The sequence below is a fragment of the Coregonus lavaretus genome (assembly GCF_964263955.1).
Source record: "Coregonus lavaretus genome assembly, contig: HAP1_SCAFFOLD_664, whole genome shotgun sequence".
Classification (NCBI taxonomy): Eukaryota; Metazoa; Chordata; class Actinopteri; order Salmoniformes; family Salmonidae; genus Coregonus; species Coregonus lavaretus.
This window is the reverse complement of record NW_028163505.1, coordinates 65,001-87,544: the sequence shown is the minus strand read 5'-3', so window position 1 is coordinate 87,544 and position 22,544 is coordinate 65,001. Positions and strand designations below refer to the sequence as shown.

General features: G+C 38.9%; 1 protein-coding gene across 1 annotated transcript in view; it reads left to right on the top strand.

Moving 5' to 3' along the window:
- Positions 1–240: 240 nt before the first annotated feature.
- LOC311118053 (NLR family CARD domain-containing protein 3-like) overlaps positions 241–22,544 on the top strand; it is a gene marked incomplete at its 3' end in the record, with an annotated part of 23,842 nt that continues 1,538 nt past the window's right edge. Inside the window, exons 1-9 of the mRNA XM_084192928.1 lie at positions 241–323; positions 4,880–5,113; positions 8,190–8,306; positions 12,247–12,363; positions 12,627–12,711; positions 12,841–13,069; positions 13,500–15,264; positions 15,557–15,716; positions 19,715–19,857. Of these exons, the coding sequence (XP_084049054.1) occupies positions 4,896–5,113; positions 8,190–8,306; positions 12,247–12,363; positions 12,627–12,711; positions 12,841–13,069; positions 13,500–15,264; positions 15,557–15,716; positions 19,715–19,857 (2,834 nt within the window). The 5' untranslated portion in view covers positions 241–323; positions 4,880–4,895. The remainder of the gene's footprint in view (positions 324–4,879; positions 5,114–8,189; positions 8,307–12,246; positions 12,364–12,626; positions 12,712–12,840; positions 13,070–13,499; positions 15,265–15,556; positions 15,717–19,714; positions 19,858–22,544) is intronic.

The window sequence follows — 22,544 nt, the reverse complement described above, 5'->3', positions numbered from 1 at the left end:
GTATTCATAAAGAGTAGGAGTACTGATCTGGGATCAGTTTTTCCTTTTAGATCATAATGAAACAGATTAAATGGACAGGGGGGACCTGATCCTAGATCAGCACTCCTCCTCTGAGAAACTGCATGTATGAAACCGAACACATAGTCGTAGTCTAGTTACAGCAGGTGTTTACTGCCATCTAGTGGAAGATACCAATAAAACACTTTATTATCAGGGTGGGGAGACGGTTGAGCTGAAACAGAAAGTAAAGTTGTTCTTTTGTACAGGATCCATTTTAAGACGACTGGGCAGAAAACACTATATGGAGAGAACAAAAAAATAAAGTGAGTATTTCTGAATAATAGTGTATTCTTATGGACAGAGTAAGAGAATGAATACCTGGAATGAGATAGTACTAGTTAGTATAACTGCTAATTGAGCTTAGTTGCTGACAGACAGCAGTTTTCAAAGTGTTATCTCATGTTATCAGTCAAACGTCTGGTAAAGATGGTGGAGGAGCTTTTAAATGATAGGGTTTTATGTTTATCTCAGGGTTTCTCAATAATTTTGTTCTTGCCCAGCATTTACACACCTGATTTAACTAATCATCAGATATTTTAAGACAATTTAATATTTGAGGCATACAAATGAACATTCTCAAATTAAAACCTTTTGGATTTGTAGGCCTGTTTACAATTATTATAGGCCTACAGTAATTCACATTTTGGAGGGAAAAAAGCACAGCTAAACCTGGTGGACATTTAATTTAATGACCAATGGAATGCTCTAAAACATGCAAACTCTGCTCAACCGGGGAGCCGGTCAATGCAAAACTAATTTACCCAGTCACTGTTATAACTTTATTTCATTATTTGAAATTGAAAGTGACTTTGTAGCCTACGCAGTTACAAAATGTCTGTTCAAACTGTGGCGCATATGGAACATTAGAACAGTGGTAGAAAAAGTAAAAATACCTTAATAGAAAATGACTCAAGTAAAAGTGAAAGGCACCCAGTAAAATACTACTTCAGTAAAAGTATAAAAGTATTTGGTTTTAAATATACTTAAGTATCAAAAGTAAATGTAATTGCTAAAATATACTTAAGTATCAAAAGTAAAAGTAAAGTAGGAATAATTCAAATTAAAATGTCTTATATTAAGCAAACCAGACGGAACAATTTTCTTGTTATTTTCATTTACTGATAGCCAGGGTCACATTCCAACACTCAGACATAATGTTCAGACATTTGTGTTTAGTGAGTCTGCCAGATCAGAGGCAGTAGGGATGACCAGCGATGTTCTCTTGATAAGTGCGAATTTGACAATTTTCTGAATGTAAGGAGTACTTTTGGGTGTCAGGGAAAATGTATGGAGTAAAAAGTACATCATTTTCTTTATGAATGTAGTGAAGTAAAAGTAAAAGTTGTTAAAAATATAAATAGTAAAGTACAGATACCCCCAAAAAAACGACCTAAGTAGTACTTTAAAGTATTTTTACTTAAGTACTTTACACCACTGCATTAGAAGACAGATAAATGTGTTGATTTTGAAAGAAAGACGGGCAGATTCTGCTAGGTAGGCTACGAACTATTATAAAGTTAGGTCGTCATCACAGTAGGTTTGAGCTACAGTATGATGACTTACCAACCTGATGGTCTCCGTTGGAAATGTTGTGGAAAATGTTGTACACTCAGTGTATTAAAATACATGACATAAACAACAAATGATATGCTCAGATACACAAAATACATCTGGTTTCAGATCTAGAAGATTCTCCTCTTCAATAGTAATATCATCAATTCTGACCAGTAATTTACCTGGGGTCAAAGGACCCTGATTTATCACTAAAATGTATAGGACGTTCCATAGAGAAGTCACTCTTCATGGACAGATGACTGGGTACTGGAGAGACTGATCTCAGAGTTTGGTTGGAGATTCTGGAAAACATAATAAATGACCAAGAAACTACATTTTTAAATATATCAAAATTATGTTTCAATAGATAAAATACATTACATAAAGCATTAAAATATATGCCATTACATGATGCAACAAACATAAAACCTGACAAGCATATAACTGTAGTTATGTGGGTGTGTTTCAGCAGGGTGAGGTCAGAGAGATGCTTCCAAGTCAGTATTTTTCTGAACTCATAAAATCTGTTACACAATCTGATGGGATGAATGTTCAACCCCATTTAAATAACCATAAGGTCTATATAGCACCTTTAAGTTAAGACATCACAGATCTGTTCATGGAAAAGCAGTTCATTTAATGATGTTAATTGATTCTTAAATAATATAACTTTTAAATCATGAGCCTCGTCTTGAGGAGTCACCTGTGACAGTATTCATAAAGAGTAGGAGTACTGATCTGGGATCAGTTTTTCCTTTTAGATCATAATGAAACAGATTAGATGGACAGGGGGGACCTGATCCTAGATCAGCACTCCTCCTCTGGGAAACTGCATGTATGAAACCGAACACATAGTCGTAGTCTAGTTACAGCAGGGGTTTACTGCCATCTAGTGGAAGATACCAATAAAACACTTTATTATCAGGAAGGGGAGACGGTTGAGCTGAAACAGAAAGTAAAGTTGTTCTTTTGTAAAGGATCCGTTTTAAGACTACTGAGCAGAAAACGCTATATGGAGAGAACAAAAAATAAAGTGAGTATTTCTGAATAATAATCTATTCTAATGGACAGAGTAAGAGAATGAATACCTGGAATGAGATAGTACTAGTTAGTAGAACTGCTACTTGAGCTTAGTTGCTGACAGACAGCAGTTTTCAAAGTGTTATCACATGTTATCAGTCAAACGTCTGGTAAAGATGGTGGAGGAGCTTTTAAATGATAGGGTTTTATGTTTATCTCAGGGTTTCTCAATCCTTTTGTTCTTGCCCAGCATTTACACACCTGATTCAACTAATCATCAGATAATTTAAGACAGTTGAATATTTGAGGCATACAAATGAACATTCTCAAATTTAAACCTTTTGGATTTGTATGCCTGTTTACAATTATTATAGGCCTACAGTAATTCACATTTTGGAGGGAAAAAAGCACAGCTAAACCTGGTGGACATTTAATTCAATGACCAATGGAATGCTCTAAAACGTGCAAACTCTGCTCAACCGGGGAGCCGGTCAATGCAAAACTAATTTACCCAGTCACTGTTATAACTTTATTTCATTATTTGAAATTGAAAGTGACTTTGTAGCCTACGCAGTTACAAAATGTCTGTTCAAACTGTGGCACATATGTCTCGGGAACATTAGAACAGTGGTGGAAAAAGTAAAGATACCTTAATAGAAAATGACTCAAGTAAAAGTGAAAGGCACCCAGTAAAAGACTACTTGAGTACAAGTCTAAAAGTATTTGGTTTTAAATATACTTAAGTATCAAAAGTAAATGTAATTGCTAAAATATACTTAAGTATCAAAAGTAAAAGTAAAGTAGGAATAATTAAAATTAAAATGTCTTATATTAAGCAAACCAGACGGCACAATTTTCTTGTTATTTTCATTTACGGATAGCCAGGGTCACATTCCAACACTCAGACATCATGTAAAAAAAGCATTTGTGTTTAGTGAGTCCGCCAGATCAGAGGCAGTAGGGATGACCAGGGATGTTCTCTTGATAAGTGCGAATTTGACCATTTTCTGATTGTAAGGAGTACTTTTGGGTGTCAGGGAAAATGTATGGAGTAAAAAGTACATCATTTTCTTTATGAATGTAGTGAAGTAAAAGTAAAAGTTGTTAAAAATATAAATAGTAAAGTACAGATACTTTAAAGTATTTTTACTTATGTACTTTACACCACTGCATTAGAAGACAGATAAATGTGTTGATTTTGAAAGAAATATGGGCAGATTCTGCTAGGTAGGCTACAAACTATTATAAAGTTAGGTCGTCATCACAGTAGGTTTGAGCTACAGTATGATGACTTACCAACCTGATGGTCTCCGTTGGAAATGTTGTGAAAAATTTTGTACACTCAGTGTATTAAAATATATGACATAAACAACAAATGATATGCTCAGATACACAAAATACATCTGGTTTCAGATCTAGAAGATTCTCCTCTTCAATAGTAATATCATCAATTCTGACCAGTAACTTACCTGTGGTCAAAGGTCCCTGATTTATCACTAAAATGTATAGGATGATCCATAGAGATGTCACTCTTCATGGACAGATGACTGGGTACTGGAGAGACTGATCTCAGAGTTTGGTTGGAGATTCTGGAAAACATAATAAATCACCATGAAACTAAATTTTAAACTATATCAAAATTATATTTCAATAGATCAAATACATTACATAAAGCATTAAAATATATGCCATTACATAAATCAACAAACATGCAGCTCTAGCAGGGCAGGAATTTGACGAACTGACTTGTTGGAAAGATGGCATCCTATGACGGTGCCACGTTGAAAGTCACATATGCATCGTTTTTCAAAACATAGTGAACCTGGAGGCAAAAAGCGAACCCCACATTCTAACTAAATGTTGTTTATTAGCACTCAAATCTATCAATGGCATTTTCGGCACAATTTGGTGAAAGCCCCAAAGCGTTCAGAAAGCCTCTGATTCCCACCACTAGTGGACACCCCCATGAGTGTCTTTCAGAACCCCTCCTAAAACCACCTGTTTCGTTTTGGTTGTTGTTTATGACTCTTTGTTAGTTCCTTCTTCTGTTTGAGAGACAATGTTTTATTTATTGTTGAGGAACGTAACAATGTTCATGTGATTAAATTAAATCACCCGACTGTTTGGATATGTCTGTTAGCAAATGTTTTATTTCTAAGAGATCATGAGTAAAAGAGAACAATTGACATTCTAGAATGAGTTGTCACTGTGTTCACCACAACCAACATGCTGCCTCTCTGTTTAGGGGTCAGTGGTCTAAAATGAGTCTCTCTGGAGAGAGAGAGGAGGGGGACCCTGCCTCTAAAATGAGTCTCTCTGGGGAGAGAGAGGAGGGGGTCCCTGCCTCTAAAATGAGTCTCTCTGGGGAGAGAGAGGAGGGGGGCCCTGCCTCTAAAATGAGTCTCTCTGGAGAGAGAGAGGAGGGGGTCCCTGCCTCTAAAATGCGTCTCTCTGGGGAACATGACACCAACGCTAAGAGGTGAGATGACAATTTTATGAAGAATTTATTAATTTTATTTACAAAATAAATAGCTATTTTAAGATGAATGCACTTACTGTAAATCGCTCTGGATTAGAGCATCTGCTAAATCAGGAGTTCTCAATCCGGGGTCAGTGGAGGTACTGCAGGGGTTCTGCAGCACCCTGACTGGACTCGTTGCAATGGAAGACATTTGATAGAATTTTCACGACACGAACACTTTGCCTACTCTTCATTATTGCATAATATAATGGAATGCATATTTCTTTAACCAATTCTGATGGTTGTTACAAGCGGAATTTTGACAATATTACCGTTATACCAACACACTCTTCACACCCGTTTAACAACTCTAAATAGCTTTGACATGGTAGGCATCAAGTCCCTTGCCAATAATGTTGCCTACTACATTGCATACAATGTTCATTTTCATCGAACACATATTTCGCCCTAGATGCCTTCAATTGCCCAATTTATAGCCATGGCCAATTTAGGATAATTTTTTTACAACGTGATGTTGCGCTCCAAAGGGCTAACTTGAAAAAACATGATGTAGGTAATTAAATAATCAAAAGAAAAGCGTGTTCATTATACACTTAGAAAAGAAGGTTCCTTATAGAACCAGAAATGCTTCTATCACTTCCTTAATATATGGAACCACTAAAAGTTATATATATATTTTGGGGTTCAGTGAAGAAGAACCTCTAGAGTTCTGATCAACAAAAGGTGATTGTTTTGAGGATGTGAACCCAGCAGCCTTCCAGTGGTCAGATCAAGCCCGCCCGTTTTTTCCAGCGCCCGGCCCGGGATTCGAACCAGCCACCTTTCTGCCATAGGTCCAACTCCTGCCACTGCTCCAACTCCTTAGCCGCTGGGCGAAAACCTGAGTTAATCTTCAGAAATAAGCATGAGTTAATCTATGCAGACATACATGGTATCACTTATACATAATTATTATACATAAATCATTGCCAAAAGCACAAGACATATCTATATTATTTATTATTTATTTAGCTCCCTGGTTGTTTCTTCCACCTGTTAAATACCGTGGAGGGCTTCTCCCTCTCTCGTTGACGGATGCTGGCCTACGCTCCCTCTGTCCGGTTCTCCTCTCTTCACTAGATGGACGGTAACTTTAATGTTTAACCCCTCTGTGTCCAAGGACTGAACTTTTGAATATTATTTTCGGGGCGCCTCAATTTTTTACAAAGTTTTTTTTCTGATAAAAGTAGTTAATTTTATCTGCCATGGAGCCTTGTTTCATAATATTACCTTCTGTCCCTGGTTATGAAGTAATCGCGAAAAAACAGGCCTGATGTTTGGTCATTTTTCACCCTACCAGCTCCTATTAGTTCTACTGAGCTCCGTGACACCGACTCGCCTTCAGAACGTTCTATTCCCAGCCCATTGTTCTGCGTCACAATGCCAGCTTCACTATTGTTATCAATGAGACCTGCCTGCGTTACCCCTGTAGGTTTACCTCAGGTAACTTATTATTAACAAGGTTACGGCTACTTGGTGAGCGTTAACCCTGTAGGTTTACCTCAGGTAACTTATTATTAACAAGGTTACTCCTACTTGGTGAGCGTTAACCCTGTAGGTTTACCTCAGGTAACTTATTATTAACAAGGTTACGTCTACTTGATGAGCGTTAACCCTGTAGGTTTACCTCAGGTAACTTATTATTAACAAGGTTACGGCTACTTGGTGAGCGTTAACCCTGTAGGTTTACCTCAGGTAACTTATTATTAACAAGGTTACGGCTACTTGGTGAGCGTTAACCCTGTAGGTTTACCTCAGGTAACTTATTATTAACAAGGTGTTAGAAATTGCGTAATTCAAATCTGGTATTGGAATAAGAGAAAATCAAGAGATATTCAATCCAAGCTAAATGTATTATATGCTAAATGTATGTATGATAAGTATGATGGTTCGTATACGGGCTCACTGAAATACCACGCAGGGCAGACAGAGAACTGATCCATTGTTACAGGTTCTTCTTCAAATACTCTGACAGAGATAGTTCCCGCTCCCTGCTGGCCAATCAGAGTAGAGACTGAGCGTGGTTTAGACTTATTCAGCCTATCCGTTGGCGCACCGGCTGGTCCCAGCCCCTTGGCGCTCCACTGTTGCCAGGTGTCTAGTTGTTTTGCAACTTATCCAGAAAGTCAGCACTTTTGCAGTACACGTCCTTGGACAGTTCACAGATCACAATAGAGGCAGTGTAGTCTAGTATTTTGAGACACAAGTTCTTATCTCATCCTACCCCCTAATGTACCTCACATGAATCACATCTTGTTATGTGAAACAATTTATATCAGTACAGTACAAACCTTTTATGTTTAATCACCAATGCATTTTTTCTAAGCTATTCATCACATACAGATCCAATTATGAGAAAATATAACCCCACAAAGGTTACGGCTACTTGGTGAGCGTTAACCCTGTAGGTTTACCTCAGGTAACTTATTATTAACAAGGTTACGGCTACTTGGTGAGCATTAACCCTGTATGTTTACCTCAGGTAACTTATTATTAACAAGGTTACAGCTACTTGGTGAGCGCACTCACTGTTCACCTGATTACACGTTGTGGTCACCTATAGTGAGGTGAGACACAGTTTAAGAGGCGATGGCTGGCGGATAGCCATTAAACATTAAACATTTTCTGGTCATGGTTAACCATATTTGTTTTAAGAAAAAAGTGTACAATCTAAATAAAACGCATGTCCCTGTCCTCTTTTTCAAGATGTGGGTGATTTAAACAGCCAGAATACATTTTTTTATTAAGAAATAACCTTTTATTTGAGGACTTGTTGTTTCTAAAAGGCTGCTGTGTAATTTGATAATTTGATATGCATCGAAGTCTTCGTTCGTAGGCATCAAATTGAGCGAATGCTGAGCAGGTTCACTGAGTTACAAACCAAATGGGTATAATGGGGTGATTGTTGTTGCCTCCCCTGTACATTTCTGAAAATGGATATATAGCGTTTTAGAATGAAACTCTTCTTATGTTTAGTTCCCATCTGAGCTCAGAGTAGATCAGAGACGTAATGTTTGTCTCTGTTGTGTTGAAGCCCAATCAAGCAGGAGAGACCAGCCTCCCCTGTACCCAGCTGTGTGTCCATGAAGAGTGACCAGTCTATGGAACATCCTATATGGTTTAGAGAGGGAGACTTTTCTACTGAACATAGGTAAGAAGAACTCATGGGTCATGGTCAGTGACTTAAACAACACTGTCTCTAGTCATTTCTCCTCTCCCATTTTACCATTTATTTTTGTTGTTTTCATAATCCATAGGCTAAACCTTTTTTCCATTTTCATAGTCCTGAAACAATATTAAACAAACACAACATTCCCTGTGTGTGTGTGTGTGTGTGTGTGTGTGTGTGTGTGTGTGTGTGTGTGTCTGTCAGTGAGTGTCTGTGTGTGTCAGTGAGTGTGTGCACTCCCTGGATGAGGAGATGTAATCTCTATCCTGATTGCCTAGTCATTTTACCCCTACGTACATGTACATATTTCCTAAATTACCTCAACTACCTTATTGTTATTTTATTATGTTACTATTTCCTTTTTTATTTAGATAATTTTTGTGACTTTTTAACTCTGCATTGTTGGGAAAGGGCTCGTAAGTAAGCATTTCACGGTAAAGTGTACCACTGTTGTATTCGGCGCATGTGAGAAATACAATTTGATTTCATTTGAAGCTCATGCGAAGAAATACCGTGGGGAGAACAAGTATTTGATACACTGCCGATTTGGCAGGTTTTCCTACTTACAAAGCATGTAGAGGTCTGTAATTGTTATCATAGGTACACTTCAACTATGAGAGACGGAATCTAAAACAAAAATCCAGAAAATCACATTGTATGATTTTTAAGTAATTAATTTGCATTTTATTGCATGACATAAGTATTTGATACATCAGAAAAGCAGAACTTAATATTTGGTACAGAAACCTTTGTTTGCAATTACAGAGATAATACGTTTCCTGTAGGTCTTGACCAGGTTTGCGCACACTGCAGCAGGGATTTTGGCCCACTCCTCCATACAGACCTTCTCCAGATTCTTCAGGTTTCGGGGCTGTCGCTGGGCAATACGGACTTTCAGCTCCCTCCAAAGATTTTCTATTGGGTTCGGTCTGGAGACTGGCTAGGCCACTCCAGGACCTTGAGATGCTTCTTAGTTGCCCTGGCTGTGTGTTTCGGGTTGTTGTCATGCTGGAAGACCCAGCCACGACCCATCTTCAATGCTCTTACTGAGGGAAGGAGGTTGTTGGCCAAGATCTCGCGATACAAGGCCCCATCCATCCTCACCTCAATACGGTGCAGTCGTCCTGTCCCCTTTGCAGAAAAGCATCCCCAAAGAATGATGTTTCCACCTCCATGCTTCACGGTTGGGATGGTGTTCTTGGGGTTGTACTCATCCTTCTTCTTCCTCCAAACACGGCGAGTGGAGTTTAGACCAAAAAGCTCTATTTTTGTCTCATCAGACCACATGACCTTCTCCCATTCCTCCTCTGGATCATCCAGATGGTCATTGGCAAACTTCAGACGGGCCTGGACATGCGCTGGCTTGAGCAAGGGGACCTTGCGTGCGCTGCAGGATTTAAATCCATGACGGCGTAGTGTGTTACTAGTGGTTTTCTTTGAGACTGTGGTCCCAGCTCTCTTCAAGTCATTGACCAGGTCCTGCCGTGTAGTTCTGGGCTGATCCCTCACCGTCCTCATGATCATTGATGCCCCACGAGGTGAGATCTTGCATGGAGCCCCAGACCGAAGGTGATTGACCGTCATCTTGAACTTCTTCCATTTTCTAATAATTGCGCCAACAGTTGTTGCCTTCTCACCAAGCTGCTTGCCTATTGTCCTGTAGCCCATCCCAGCCTTGTGCAGGTCTATAATTTTATCCCTGATGTCCTTACACAGCTCTCTGGTCTTGGCCATTGTGGAGAGGTTGGAGTCTGTTTGATTGAGTGTGTGGACAGGTGTCTTTTATACAGGTAACGAGTTCAAACAGGTGCAGTTAATACAGGTAATGAGTGGAGAACAGGAGGGCTTCTTAAAGAAAAACTAACAGGTCTGTGAGAGACGGAATTCTTACTTGTTGGTAGGTGATCAAATACTTATGTCATGCAATAAAATGCAAAGGAATTACTTAAAAATCATACAATGTGATTTTCTGGATTTTTGTTTTAGATTCCGTCTCTCACAGTTGAAGTGTACCTATGATAGAAATTACAGACCTCTACATGCTTTGTAAGTAGGAAAACCTGCAAAATCGGCAGTGTATGAAATACTTGTTCTCCCCACTGTACGTCATTGGGTCTAATGGTCGTCTTGTGCCGAACTGCACATGTGCAGGCCGTCAAATCAAAGGCACTTTTTCGATATAAAGTTGTTTATGACTAACATAAAAATGTGTCCGTTTGTTAAACTACTTAAGACAGAACATTTTCAAAATTAACAACCAAGGAAGTCATTTTTACCTCTCATTGACTTCTTAAACCCCAAACCCTGGCCTGGTCTGCTTCATATGCGTTCCCAGAAGACATTTTCTACATCAGCAGTTGTCATCAAGTGCTTATATAGAAACCCAGTCTAAAACCCCAAAGAGCAAGCAATGCAGATGTAGAAGCACGGTGGCTAGGAAAAACTCCCTAGAAAGGCAGGAACCTAGGAAGAAACCTAGAGAGGAACCAGGCTCTGAGGGGTGGCCAGTTCTCTTCTGGCTGTGCTGGGGGGAGATTATAAGAGGAAATGGCCATTAGGGCCAGATCGTTCTTCAAGATGTTCAAATGTTAATAGATGACCAGCAGGGTCAAATAATAATCACTGTGGTTATAGAGGGTGCAACACGTCAGCACCTCAGGAGTAAATGTCATTTGGCTTTTCATAGTCGAGCATTCAGAGGTCGAGACAGCAGGTGTTGTAGAGAGAGATAAGGAGAGGGAGAGAGAGAGAGGGGCGAAACAGCAGGTTCGGGACAAGGTCACACGTCCGGTGAACAGGTCAGAGTTCCATAGCAGAAACTGGATCAGCAGAATGACAAGGTATCACGTCCGGTGGAGCATGTATCGATACTGATAGGATCAAAAGAAGGGGACCGCTGCTCTCAGATCAGTTTTCTCCATTAAAATCTTTCCTTAACATTATAATTATTTCACAATACTGATGACAGATCAGCTCCTAAGAGATATTACTACCTGCGGCTGCAAGTATTGAGGCGGCTTATTCTAAATCACAGATTTGGCACATCATTGTTCACATGTTAGGCTACACATCATGAAATATATTGAGACAAATTACAGACCGTAGTCTACAAGTAGCAAAATAGAACTCAATTAATTGAACATGAAATATATTTCAATATGATTGAAATAGGCCTATAGCCTGCTGTTTATATTTTAATGCAGTCATTTCGGTTTTCATTTGAAACACATTTGTATACGTCCCTTGTTTGAATCAATTGCAAAGACATTGGCAACTTTGTATTTGTACTCAACTTTGTTCTGAATTTATCTGCGGTCACAAAGAGACGGATAAACCATGTAATTCTATGTTTACTGGAGATCTTCTGTGTATAAAGTCATGCGGAAGGGCAAAAAAGCATCTATGATGCTCCTAGGAAGATTCTAACAATGAACTTAGCCTTAAGATGCTTTTGGGAAACCAGTCCTGGATAAGAACATCTGCTAAATGACTAAAATGTCAAATGTAAATGTTTTACATACAGATCTCATATTACTGTATTGAATGTTGTACATGTGTACAGTACTTTATTACAAATGTAGTTATTTGTTACATTTATTACTGTGTAAAACCTAGCAAAACTTCTGATTTCTCTGAGAGTGAGGCAGATATATAGCATTTTACAAAAGAAACACATTATTTGTCTGAAATGAAACCATCAAGTGATAGATTTTAAACAAATACATGTCTGTCATTGAACAACCCCATGCCATGATTAGATAGTGAAAAAACACACCAATCTCTTTCATAATTTCTTTAAAGAATATAAGCTAATTTACCAACATTTCTGAAAATTGCGTTTTAGAATGAAACTCTTCATATGTTTCCCCATCTGAGCTCAGAGTAGATGAGAGATGTAATGTTTGTCTCTGTTGTGTTGAAGTCCAATCAAGAAGGAGAGACCAGCCTCCCCTGTACCCAGCTGTGTGTCCATGAAGAGTGACAAGTCTATGAATCAACCTCTAAACTTTAGAGAGGGAGACTTTTCTAGTGAACAAAGGTAAGAAGAACTCATGGGTCATGGTCAGTGAGTTAAACAACACTGTCTCTAGTCATTTTACCATTTATTTTTGTTGTTTTCATAATCCATAGGCTAATCCTTTTTTCCATTTTCATAGTCCTGAAACAATATTAAACAAACACAACATTCCCTCCCTGTGTGTGTGTGTGTGTGTGTGTGTGTGTGTGTGTGTGTGTGTGTGTGTGTGTGTGTGTGTGTGCACTCCCTGGATGAGGAGATGTAATCTCATGTTTTGTCCCCAGAAACCAACAGGAGAGATCAGAGTCAGAGATTCTCAGTGGTCAGTCTTCCCAGAGTCATCAAACAGACCTGGCCTCCATATTCAGTGTATGTGGTCCTGTTATGTACATTTGTTTTTGTTTACCTCAAGTAAAGTTGATCTGTCAATCATTCATTCATGTGTTAATGAGAAAGCATTTAGTCTCTTGCTTAACTTATTTACTTGATTTATTTCAGTTGCTTGAAGAGAATATTATGACATTTGTGAAGAACGAGCTGAAGATGTTCAAGAGGATTCTTAGTCCAGAACTCCCAGAAGGCTTTGAGAGTCAGAAGCAGGATAAGGAAGTGGTGGACGCTGAAGATGGGAAGCAGGAGAGCAGTGCCAGAGAGGGGGCTCTGAAGATCACACTGCACGTCCTGAGGAAAATGAACCAGAAGGAGCTTGCTGACACACTGGAGAAAAGTAAGAGCTGTCTGCCTCATGTTGAATGCTGTTTTAGAACATTTAAAAGCTGTAGCTAAAGTACAGCTAAAGTAGCTGTGTAACTCAGTGATATTGTAGCAGCCTTCACACAACACCTAGTGACCTCATCAAGTAGCAGCAGGGATGTGTTGTGTTGAGTTGAGAGAGAGAGAGAGAGAGAGAGAGAGAGAGAGAGAGAGAGAGAGAGAGAGAGAGAGAGAGAGAGAGAGAGAGAGAGAGAGAGAGAGAGAGAGAGAGATCATAATAATATAATCAGTCACACCAGTCTGTAATGCATTATGAAAACATTTATACATTTATACAGTCAGTTAAGAGAATAAAGTATTATCATTTAAAATGTTATAAGAGTCCTAGAATACTGTAGGCATTAAAACAGACGTAATATTAATATGCTCTGTGTTATTTCTAGATTCAGATGAGCGTGCTGTGATTCTTCAACGTGAACTCAAATCTAATCTAAAGAAGAAGTTTCAATGTGTATTTGAGGGGATCGCTAAACAAGGAAACCCAACACTTCTCAATAAGATCTACACAGAGCTCTACATCACAGAGGGTGGAACAGGAGAGGTCAATAATGAACATGAGCTGAGACAGATTGAGACAACAACCAGGAAACAAGCAAGACCAGAGACTGCAGTCAAATGTAACGACATCTTCAGACCCTTAACTGGACAAGGCAAACTTATCAGAACTGTGCTGACAAAGGGAGTCGCTGGCATTGGAAAAACAGTCTCTGTGCAGAAGTTCATTCTGGACTGGGCTGAAGGAAAAGCAAATCAGGATGTCCAATTTGTATTTTCATTCCCTTTCCGGGAGCTGAATTTGATGAAAAAGGAAAAACACACTTTGATTGAACTTCTCAATCACTTCTCAATGGAAACCAAAGAATCAAGAATCTCCAACTACGACAAGTACAAAGTTCTGTTCATCTTTGATGGTCTGGATGAGTGCCGACTGCCCCTAGACTTCCAGAAGAACAAGATCTGTTGTGACGTCACAAAGTCAACCTCAGTGGATGTTCTGCTGACAAATCTCATCAAGGGAAATCTGCTTCCCTCTGCTCTCCTCTGGATAACTACCCGACCTGCAGCAGCCAATAAGATCCCTTCAGGGTGTGTTGACCAGGTGACAGAGGTACGAGGGTTCAATGACCCACAGAAGGAGGAGTACTTCAGGAAGAGATTCAGTGATGAGGACCTGGCCAGCAGAATCATCTCACACATAAAGACATCAAGGAGCCTCCACATCATGTGCCACATTCCAGTCTTCTGTTGGATTTCTGCAATAGTCTTTGAACACATGTTGAGCACAGACAAGACAGAAGAGATGCCCAAGACTCTGACTGAGATGTACACACACCTTGTGGAGTTTCATACCAAACAGAAGAATGAAAAGTATCTTGGGAAAGAAGAGACAGGTCCACACTGGAATAAAGAGAGCATTCTGTCACTGGGAAAACTGGCTTTTCAACAGCTTGTGAATGGCAATCTGATTTTCTATGAAGAAGACCTGAAAGAGGCTGGCATTGATGTCAATGAAGCCTCAGTGTACTCAGGATTGTGCACACAGCTCTTTAAAGAGGAATGTGGGCTGTACCAGAAAAAGGTGTACTGCTTCGTGCATCTGAGCATTCAGGAGTTTCTGGCTGCTGTATTTGTGTTCCTCTCATTCTTCAACAACAATGAGAATCTAATGGCCGAACCTCAAGTTACTGAAGTTAATGTCTACAAGAGTGCTGTGGATGAAGCCTTACAAAGTGAAACGGGAAACATGGACCTGTTCCTCCGCTTCCTTCTGGGCCTCTCACTGGAGTCCAATCAGAAGCACTTACGAGGTCTACTGACAAAGACAAGAAGCAGCTCACAGAGCCATAAAGAAACAGTCAAGTATATCAAGGAGAAGATCAGGGAGGATCCCTCTCCAGAGAGGTGCATCAATCTGTTCCACTGTCTGAATGAACTGAATGACCATTCTCTAGTGGAGGAGATCCAAAGATACCTGAGATCAGGAAGTCTCTCAGAAGAAGAACTGTCACCTGCACAGTGGTCAGCTCTGGTCTTTGTGTTGCTGACTTCAGAAAAGGAGCTGGATGTGTTTGACCTGAATAAATACTCCAGATCAGAGGAAGGTCTTCTGAGGCTGCTGCCAGTGGTCAAAGCCTCCAGAGCTGCTCTGTGAGTACATAAAATGACATTTAAGTAGTAATCATCAGGAAGAAATATTCAGTTTAGAGAAAAATATATATTATAATATGTATATAATATATTATATTATATTGAAAAACTTACTGAATCAATGCATTGATGTTCACATTAGTATAACAATATGACCATACAATTCTAGGAGATTGAAGATTAATCTATATGTTGTTTAAGAGAATAAACCAAATGCATCTGCCATTGTCCTTCTACACTACTGGTGTTAAATTAACAGTGTGTTTGTGAAATCATGATGATCTCTTTGCAGGCTGTCATTCTGTGGACTCACAGAGAAAGGCTGTGCTTCTCTGGTCTCAGCTCTGAAGTCAAACCCCTCACACCTGAGAGAGCTGGATCTGAGTAACAATGTCATGAAGGATACAGGAGTGAAGCTGCTCTCTGCTGTCCTGGGGAATCCCCACTGTAAACTGGAGACTCTGAGGTCAGTATTCCTGTAGTTGGTCAACAAGTGATAACTGTTCACCAGATCCACATGTGTTTACCAGACACACATAGTCCACACCATATGTGTTTGGACAGTGAAGCTTACAGTTTTAAATTTGGTGCTATGCTCCAGCATTTTGGATTTCAGATTGAATGTTTCATTATAGAATGTCACCTTTTATTTGATGTTAATGGTGAGAGGTTAGCATGTTTTGTTGTAGCCTCTGTAACTTTCTCACTCATTATTATTCATGATTCATTCATGATCTTTCTCAATCATGGCATCATTAGGATTCATTCAGTAGTGTTTAGAAACATGTTATCTACTCACAGAAAAAAAATTACTCAACACCAAAGAATAGCAGTGTGGTTTTAATATGATTTGACTCTTTACAGGCTGTCAGGCTGTCTATTCACAGAGGAAGGATGTGCTTCTCTGGTCTCAGCTCTGAAGTCAAACCCCTCACTCCTGAGAGAGCTGGATCTGAGTAACAATGACCTGAAGGATTCAGGAGTGAAGCTGTTCTCTGCTGGACTGGGGAATCCCCACTGTAAACTGGAGACTCTGAGGTCAGTATTCCTGTATCACTCAATGAACACACACTCATTGGACACATACACACACAAGGATTAATTTAGTAGTGTTTAGAAACATGTTATCTACTGTTAATAATGATACATTAATTCATGTATATACAGTACCAGTCAAAAGTTTGGACACACCTACTCATTCAAGGGTTTGTCTTTATTTTTTCCATTGTGAAATAACAGTGAAGACATCAAAACTATGGAATAACAAATATGGAATAATGTAGTAACCAAAAAAGTGTTAAACAAATGAAAATATATTTTATATTTGAAATTCTTCAAATAGCCACCCTTTGTCTTGATGACAGCTTTGCACACTCTTGGCATTCTCTCAACCAGCTTCACCTGGAATACAGTTCCCACATATGCTGAGCACTTGTTGGCTGCTTTTCCTTCACTCTGCCGTCCGACTCATCCCAAACCATCTCAGTTGGGTTGAGGTCGGGTGATTATGGAGGCCAGGTCATCTGATGCAGCACTCAATCCCTCTCCTTACACAGTCTGGAAGTGTGTTGGGTCATTTTCCTGTTGAAAAACAAATGATAGTACCACTAAGCCCAAATTAGATGGGATGGTGTATTGCTGCAGAATGCTGTGGTAGCCATGCTGGTTAAGTGTGCCTTGAATTCTAAATAAATCACAGACAGTGTCACCAGCAAAGCACCCCCACACCATAACACCTCCTCCTCCATGCTTTACGGTGGGAACTACACATGCCGAGATCATCCGTTCACCCACACCGCTTCTCACAAAAACACGGCGGTTGGAACCAAAAATCTTAAATTTGGACTCCAGGCCAAAGGACAAATTTCCACCGGTCTAATGTCCATTGCTCGTGATTCTTGGCCCAAGCAGGTCTCTTCTTCTTATTGGTGTCCTTTAGTAGTGGTTTCTTTGCAGCAATTCAACCATGAAAGCCTGATTCACACAGTCACCTCTGAACAGTTGATGTTGAGCTGTGACTTGAACTCTGTGAAGAATTTATTTGGGCTGCAATTTCTGAGGCTGGTAACTCTGATGAACGTATCCTCTGCTGCAGAGGTAACTTTGGGTCGTCCATTCCTGTGGCGGTCCTCATGAGAGCCAGTTTCATCATAGCGCTTGATGTTTTTTGCGGCTGCACTTGAAGAAACTTTCAAAGTTGTTGAAATGTTCCGTATTGACTGGCCGTCATGTCTTAAAGTAATGATGGACTGTCATTTCTCTTTGCTTATTTGAGATGTTCTTGCCATAATATGGACTTGGTCTTTTGCCAAATAGGGCTATCTTTTGTATACCACCCCTACCTTGTCACAACACAACTGATTGGCTCAAACACATTAAGAAGGAAATAAATTCAACAAATTAACTTTTAAGAAGGCACACCTGTTAATTGAAATGCATTCCAGGTGACTACCTCATGAAGCTGGTTGAGAGAATGCCAAGAGTGTGCAATGCTGTCATCAAGGCAAAGGGTGGCTGTTTGAAGAATCTCAAATATAAAATATATTTGGATTAATTTAACTTTTTTGGTTACTACATGATTCCATATGTGTTATACAGTGGGGAAAAAAAGTATTTAGTCAGCCACCAATTGTGCATGTTCTCCCACTTAAAAAGATGAGAGAGGCCTGTACTTTTCATCATAGGTACACGTCAACTATAACAGACAAATTGAGAAAATAAATTCCAGAAAATCACATTGTAGGATTTTAATGAATTGATTTGCAAATTATGGTGGAAAATAAGTATTTGGTCAATAACAAAAGTTTCTCAATACTTTGTTATATACCCTTTGTTGGCAATGACACAGGTCAAACGTTTTCTGTAAGTCTTCACAAGGTTTTCACACACTGTTGCTGGTATTTTGGCCCATTCATGCATGCAGATCTCCTCTAGAGCAGTGATGTTTTGGGGCTGTCGCTGGGCAACACGGACTTTCAGCTCCCTCCAAAGATTTTCTATGGGGTTGAGATCTGGAGACTGGCTAGGCCACTCCAGGACCTTGAAATGCTTCTTACGAAGCCATTCCTTCGTTGCCCGGCGGTGTGTTTGGGATCATTGTCATGCTGAAAGACCCAGCCACGTTTCATCTTCAATGCCCTTGCTGATGGAAGGAGGTTTTCACTCAAAATCTCACGATACATGGCCCCATTCATTCTTTCCTTTACACGGATCAGACGACCTGGTCCCTTTGCAGAAAAACAGCCCCAAAGCATGATGTTTCCACCCCCATGCTTCACTGTAGGTATGGTGTTCTTTGGATGCAACTCAGCATTCTTTGTCCTCCAAACACGACGAGTTGAGTTTTTACCAAAAAGTTCTATTTTGGTTTCATCTGACCATATGACATTCTCCCAATCCTCTTCTGGATCATCCAAATGCACTCTAGCAAACTTCAGACGGGCCTGGCTTAAGCAGGGGGACACGTCTCGCACTGCAGGATTTGAGTCCCTGGCGGCGTAGTGTGTTACTGATGGTAGGCTTTGTTACTTTGGTCCCAGCTCTCTGCAGGTCATTCACTAGGTCCCCCTGTGTGGTTCTGGGATTTTTGCTCACAGTTCTTGTGATCATTTTGACCCCACGGGGTGAGATCTTGCGTGGAGCCCCAGATCGAGGGAGATTATCAGTGGCCTTGTATGTCTTCCATTTCCTAATAATTGCTCCCACAGTTGATTTCTTCAAACCAAGCTGCTTACCTATTGCAGATTCAGTCTTCCCAGCCTGGTGCAGGTCTACAATTTTGTTTCTGGTGTCCTTTGACAGCTCTTTGGTCTTGGCCATAGTGGAGTTTGGAGTATGACTGTTTGAGGATGTGGACAGGTGTCTTTTATACTGATAACAAGTTCAAACAGGTGCCATTAATACAGGTAACGAGTGGAGGACAGAGGAGCCTCTTAAAGAAGACGTTACAGGTCTGTGAGAGCCAGAAATCTTGCTTGTTTGTAGGTGACCAAATTCTTATTTTCCACCATAATTTGCAAATAAATTCATTAAAAATCCTACAATGTGATTTTCTGGATTTTTTTTCTCATTTTGTCTGTCATAGTTGACGTGTACCTATGATGAAAATTACAGGCCTCTCTCATCTTTTTAAGTGGGAGAACTTGCACAGTTGGTGGCTGACTAAATACTTTTTTTCCCCACTGTATCATAGTTTTGATGTCTTCACTATTATTCTACAATGTAAAAAATAGTAAAAATAAAGAAAAACCCTTGAATGTGTAGGTGTGTTCAAACTTTTGACTGGTAGTAGTGTGTATATATACATATATGAATAGATATGGCAGGTTTCAGGACTCTGATGTATCTGAAATTGTTGAAAGAATATATTTTCACACCAAAGAATAGCAGTGTGATTTTAATATGATTGTACTTTTGCAGGCTGTCACGCTGTCTAGTCACAGAGGAAGGCTGTGCTTCTCTGGTCTCAGCTCTGAAGTCAAACCCCTCACACCTGAGAGAGCTGGATCTGAGTAACAATGACCTGAAGGATTCAGGAGTGAAGCTGCTCTCTGCTGTCCTGGGGAATCCCCACTGTAAACTGGAGACTCTGAGGTCAGTATTCCTGTAGTTGGTCAACAAGTGATTACTGTTCACCAGATCCACATGTGTTTACCAGGCACACATAGTCCACACCATATGTGTTTAGACAGTGAAGCTTACAGTTTTACATTTGGTGCTATGCTCCAGCATTTTGGATTTGAGATAGAATGTTTCATATTAGGTGACAGTATATAATGTCACCTTTTATTTGAGAGTATTTTCATACATATCTGTGTTACTGTTTAAAAATGAAATGAAGCACTTTACGTATCTAGTTCTCCCATTTGAAAAAGTCTTAATAATTTGGACATATTCACTTATATTGTATTAAAGTAGTCATAAGTTTAGTATTTGGTCCCATATTCCTTACCTGCAGTGATTACATCAAGCTTGTGATTCTACAAACGTGTTGAATACATTTGCAGTTTGTCTTGGTTTTGTTATAGATTATGTTTTTCCCAATAGAAACTGAATGGTGAATAATGTCCTGTCATTTTGGAGTCACTTCACTTGTATTGTCAGTAAGAATAGAAGATGTTTCTGAACACTTCTACATTCATGTGGATGCTACCATGATTATGAATAATCATGAATGAATCATGAATGATGATGAATGAGAAAGTTACAGAGGCACAAGGATCATACCCCCTCTGTTATTGGTAATGGTGAGAGGTTAGCATGTTTTGTTGTAGCCTCTATAACTTTCTCATTCATTATTATTCATGATTCAGTCATTCTTTTTCTTAATCATGTCATCATCAGGATTGATTTAGTAGTGTTTAGAAACCTGTTATTGATATACTGATACTGCTTTTTAAACTGGTCTGGTCAGTACTCAAATATTTGTAATAAGCATTTTTCTATCTACAAGCAATACTTTGATAATTAGTCATTTCTAATAATGATACATTCATTAATGAATAGATATGGCAGGTTTCAGGACACTGATGTATCTGAACATTTTGAAAAAATATACTGCCACTATTGTCACCACCAAAAAATAGCAGTGGTTAGCAGGAGGAACTTCTGGATGCAATTAAAGACTTTAAGTCCGGAAAAACCTTTTTTGATATACTAAGAGGACCGTTATTAGCATGTTTTAACCACTCCTATGTAAATGGTAGATTATCTGACACTCAAGAAGAAGGTCTGATCTCATTATTACTGAAACAGGATACAAGTGGAAAATATAAAGATCCAGTCCATTTACAAAATTGGAGGCCCCTTACACTTCAGTGTTGTGATGCAAAAATCCTACCAAAATGTATAGCGCATAGAATTTAAAAGGTATTGTCGGATATTATTCATTCTAATCAGACAGGCTTTTTACATGGAAGATACATTGGAGATAATATAAGGCAAGTATTGGAAACAATAGAACACTATGGAAAATATGGGAAACCAGGCCTGCTATTCATAGTAGACTTCGAAAAGGCATTTGATAAAGTTCGACTGGGGTTTATATATAAATGCCTGGAGCATTTCAATTTTGGAGAATCTCTTATAAAATGGGTCAAAATCATGTATAGTAACCCTAGGTGTAAAATAGTAAATAATGGCTATTTCTCCGAAAGTTTTAAACTGTCAAGAGGAGTGAAACAAGGTTGTCCACCATCGGCATATCTATTTATTGTGGCCATCGAGATGTTAGCTATTAAAATCAGATCCAATAATAATATCAGAGGATTAGAAATACAGGGTTTAAAAACAAAGGTGTCATTGTACGCTGATGATTCATGTTTTCTTTTAAATCCACAACTAGAATCCCTCCACTGCCTCATAGAGGATTTAGATATATTTTCTAACCTCTCTGGATTACAACCAAATTATGACAAATGTACTATATTACGTATTGGATCACTAAAAAATACAATTTTTACATTACCATGTAGTTTACCAATAAAATGGTCTGATGGTGATGTGGATATACTCGGAATACATATCCCAAAGGAAATAAATGATCTCACTTCAATACATTTTAATAGAAAGTTAGCAAAAATAGATAAGATCTTACTACCATGGAAAGGAAAATAGCTGTCAATTTGTGGAAAAATCACCCTGATTAACTCTTTAGTATTATCCCTGTTTACCTATTTGCTTATGGTCTTGCCTACGCCTAGCGAACAGATTTTTAAATTATATGAGAAAAAAATATTCAATTTTATTTGGAACGGCAAGCCAGACAAAATTAAAAGGGCATATTTATATAATGAATATGAATTCGGAGGACAGAAATTATTAAATATTAATGCATTAGACCTATCACTAAAAGCTTCAGTCATACAAAAGTTATACTTAAATCCGAACTGGTTCTCAAGCAAATTAGTAAGATTATCTCACCCAATGTTCAAGAAAGGCCTTTTTCCCTTTATTCAAATTACAACCTCTCACTTTCAGTTATTTGAAAAGGAAATAATCTCCCAAATATCACTATTTCTAAAACAAGCCATAGAAAGTTGGTTGCAATTTCAATTTAATCCTCCAGAAACGACAGAACAAATAATGCAACAAATATTGTGGTTAAATTCAAATATACTAATTGACAAAAAACCTTTATTTTTTGACAAATGTTTAAAAAAGGTATAATCTTCATAAATGATATCATCGGTAGGACTGGTGGAGTTATGTCGCACATGCAGCTAACAAAAACATATGGAAATGTCTGCTCTACCCAAAATTACAACCAAATAATTGCAGCC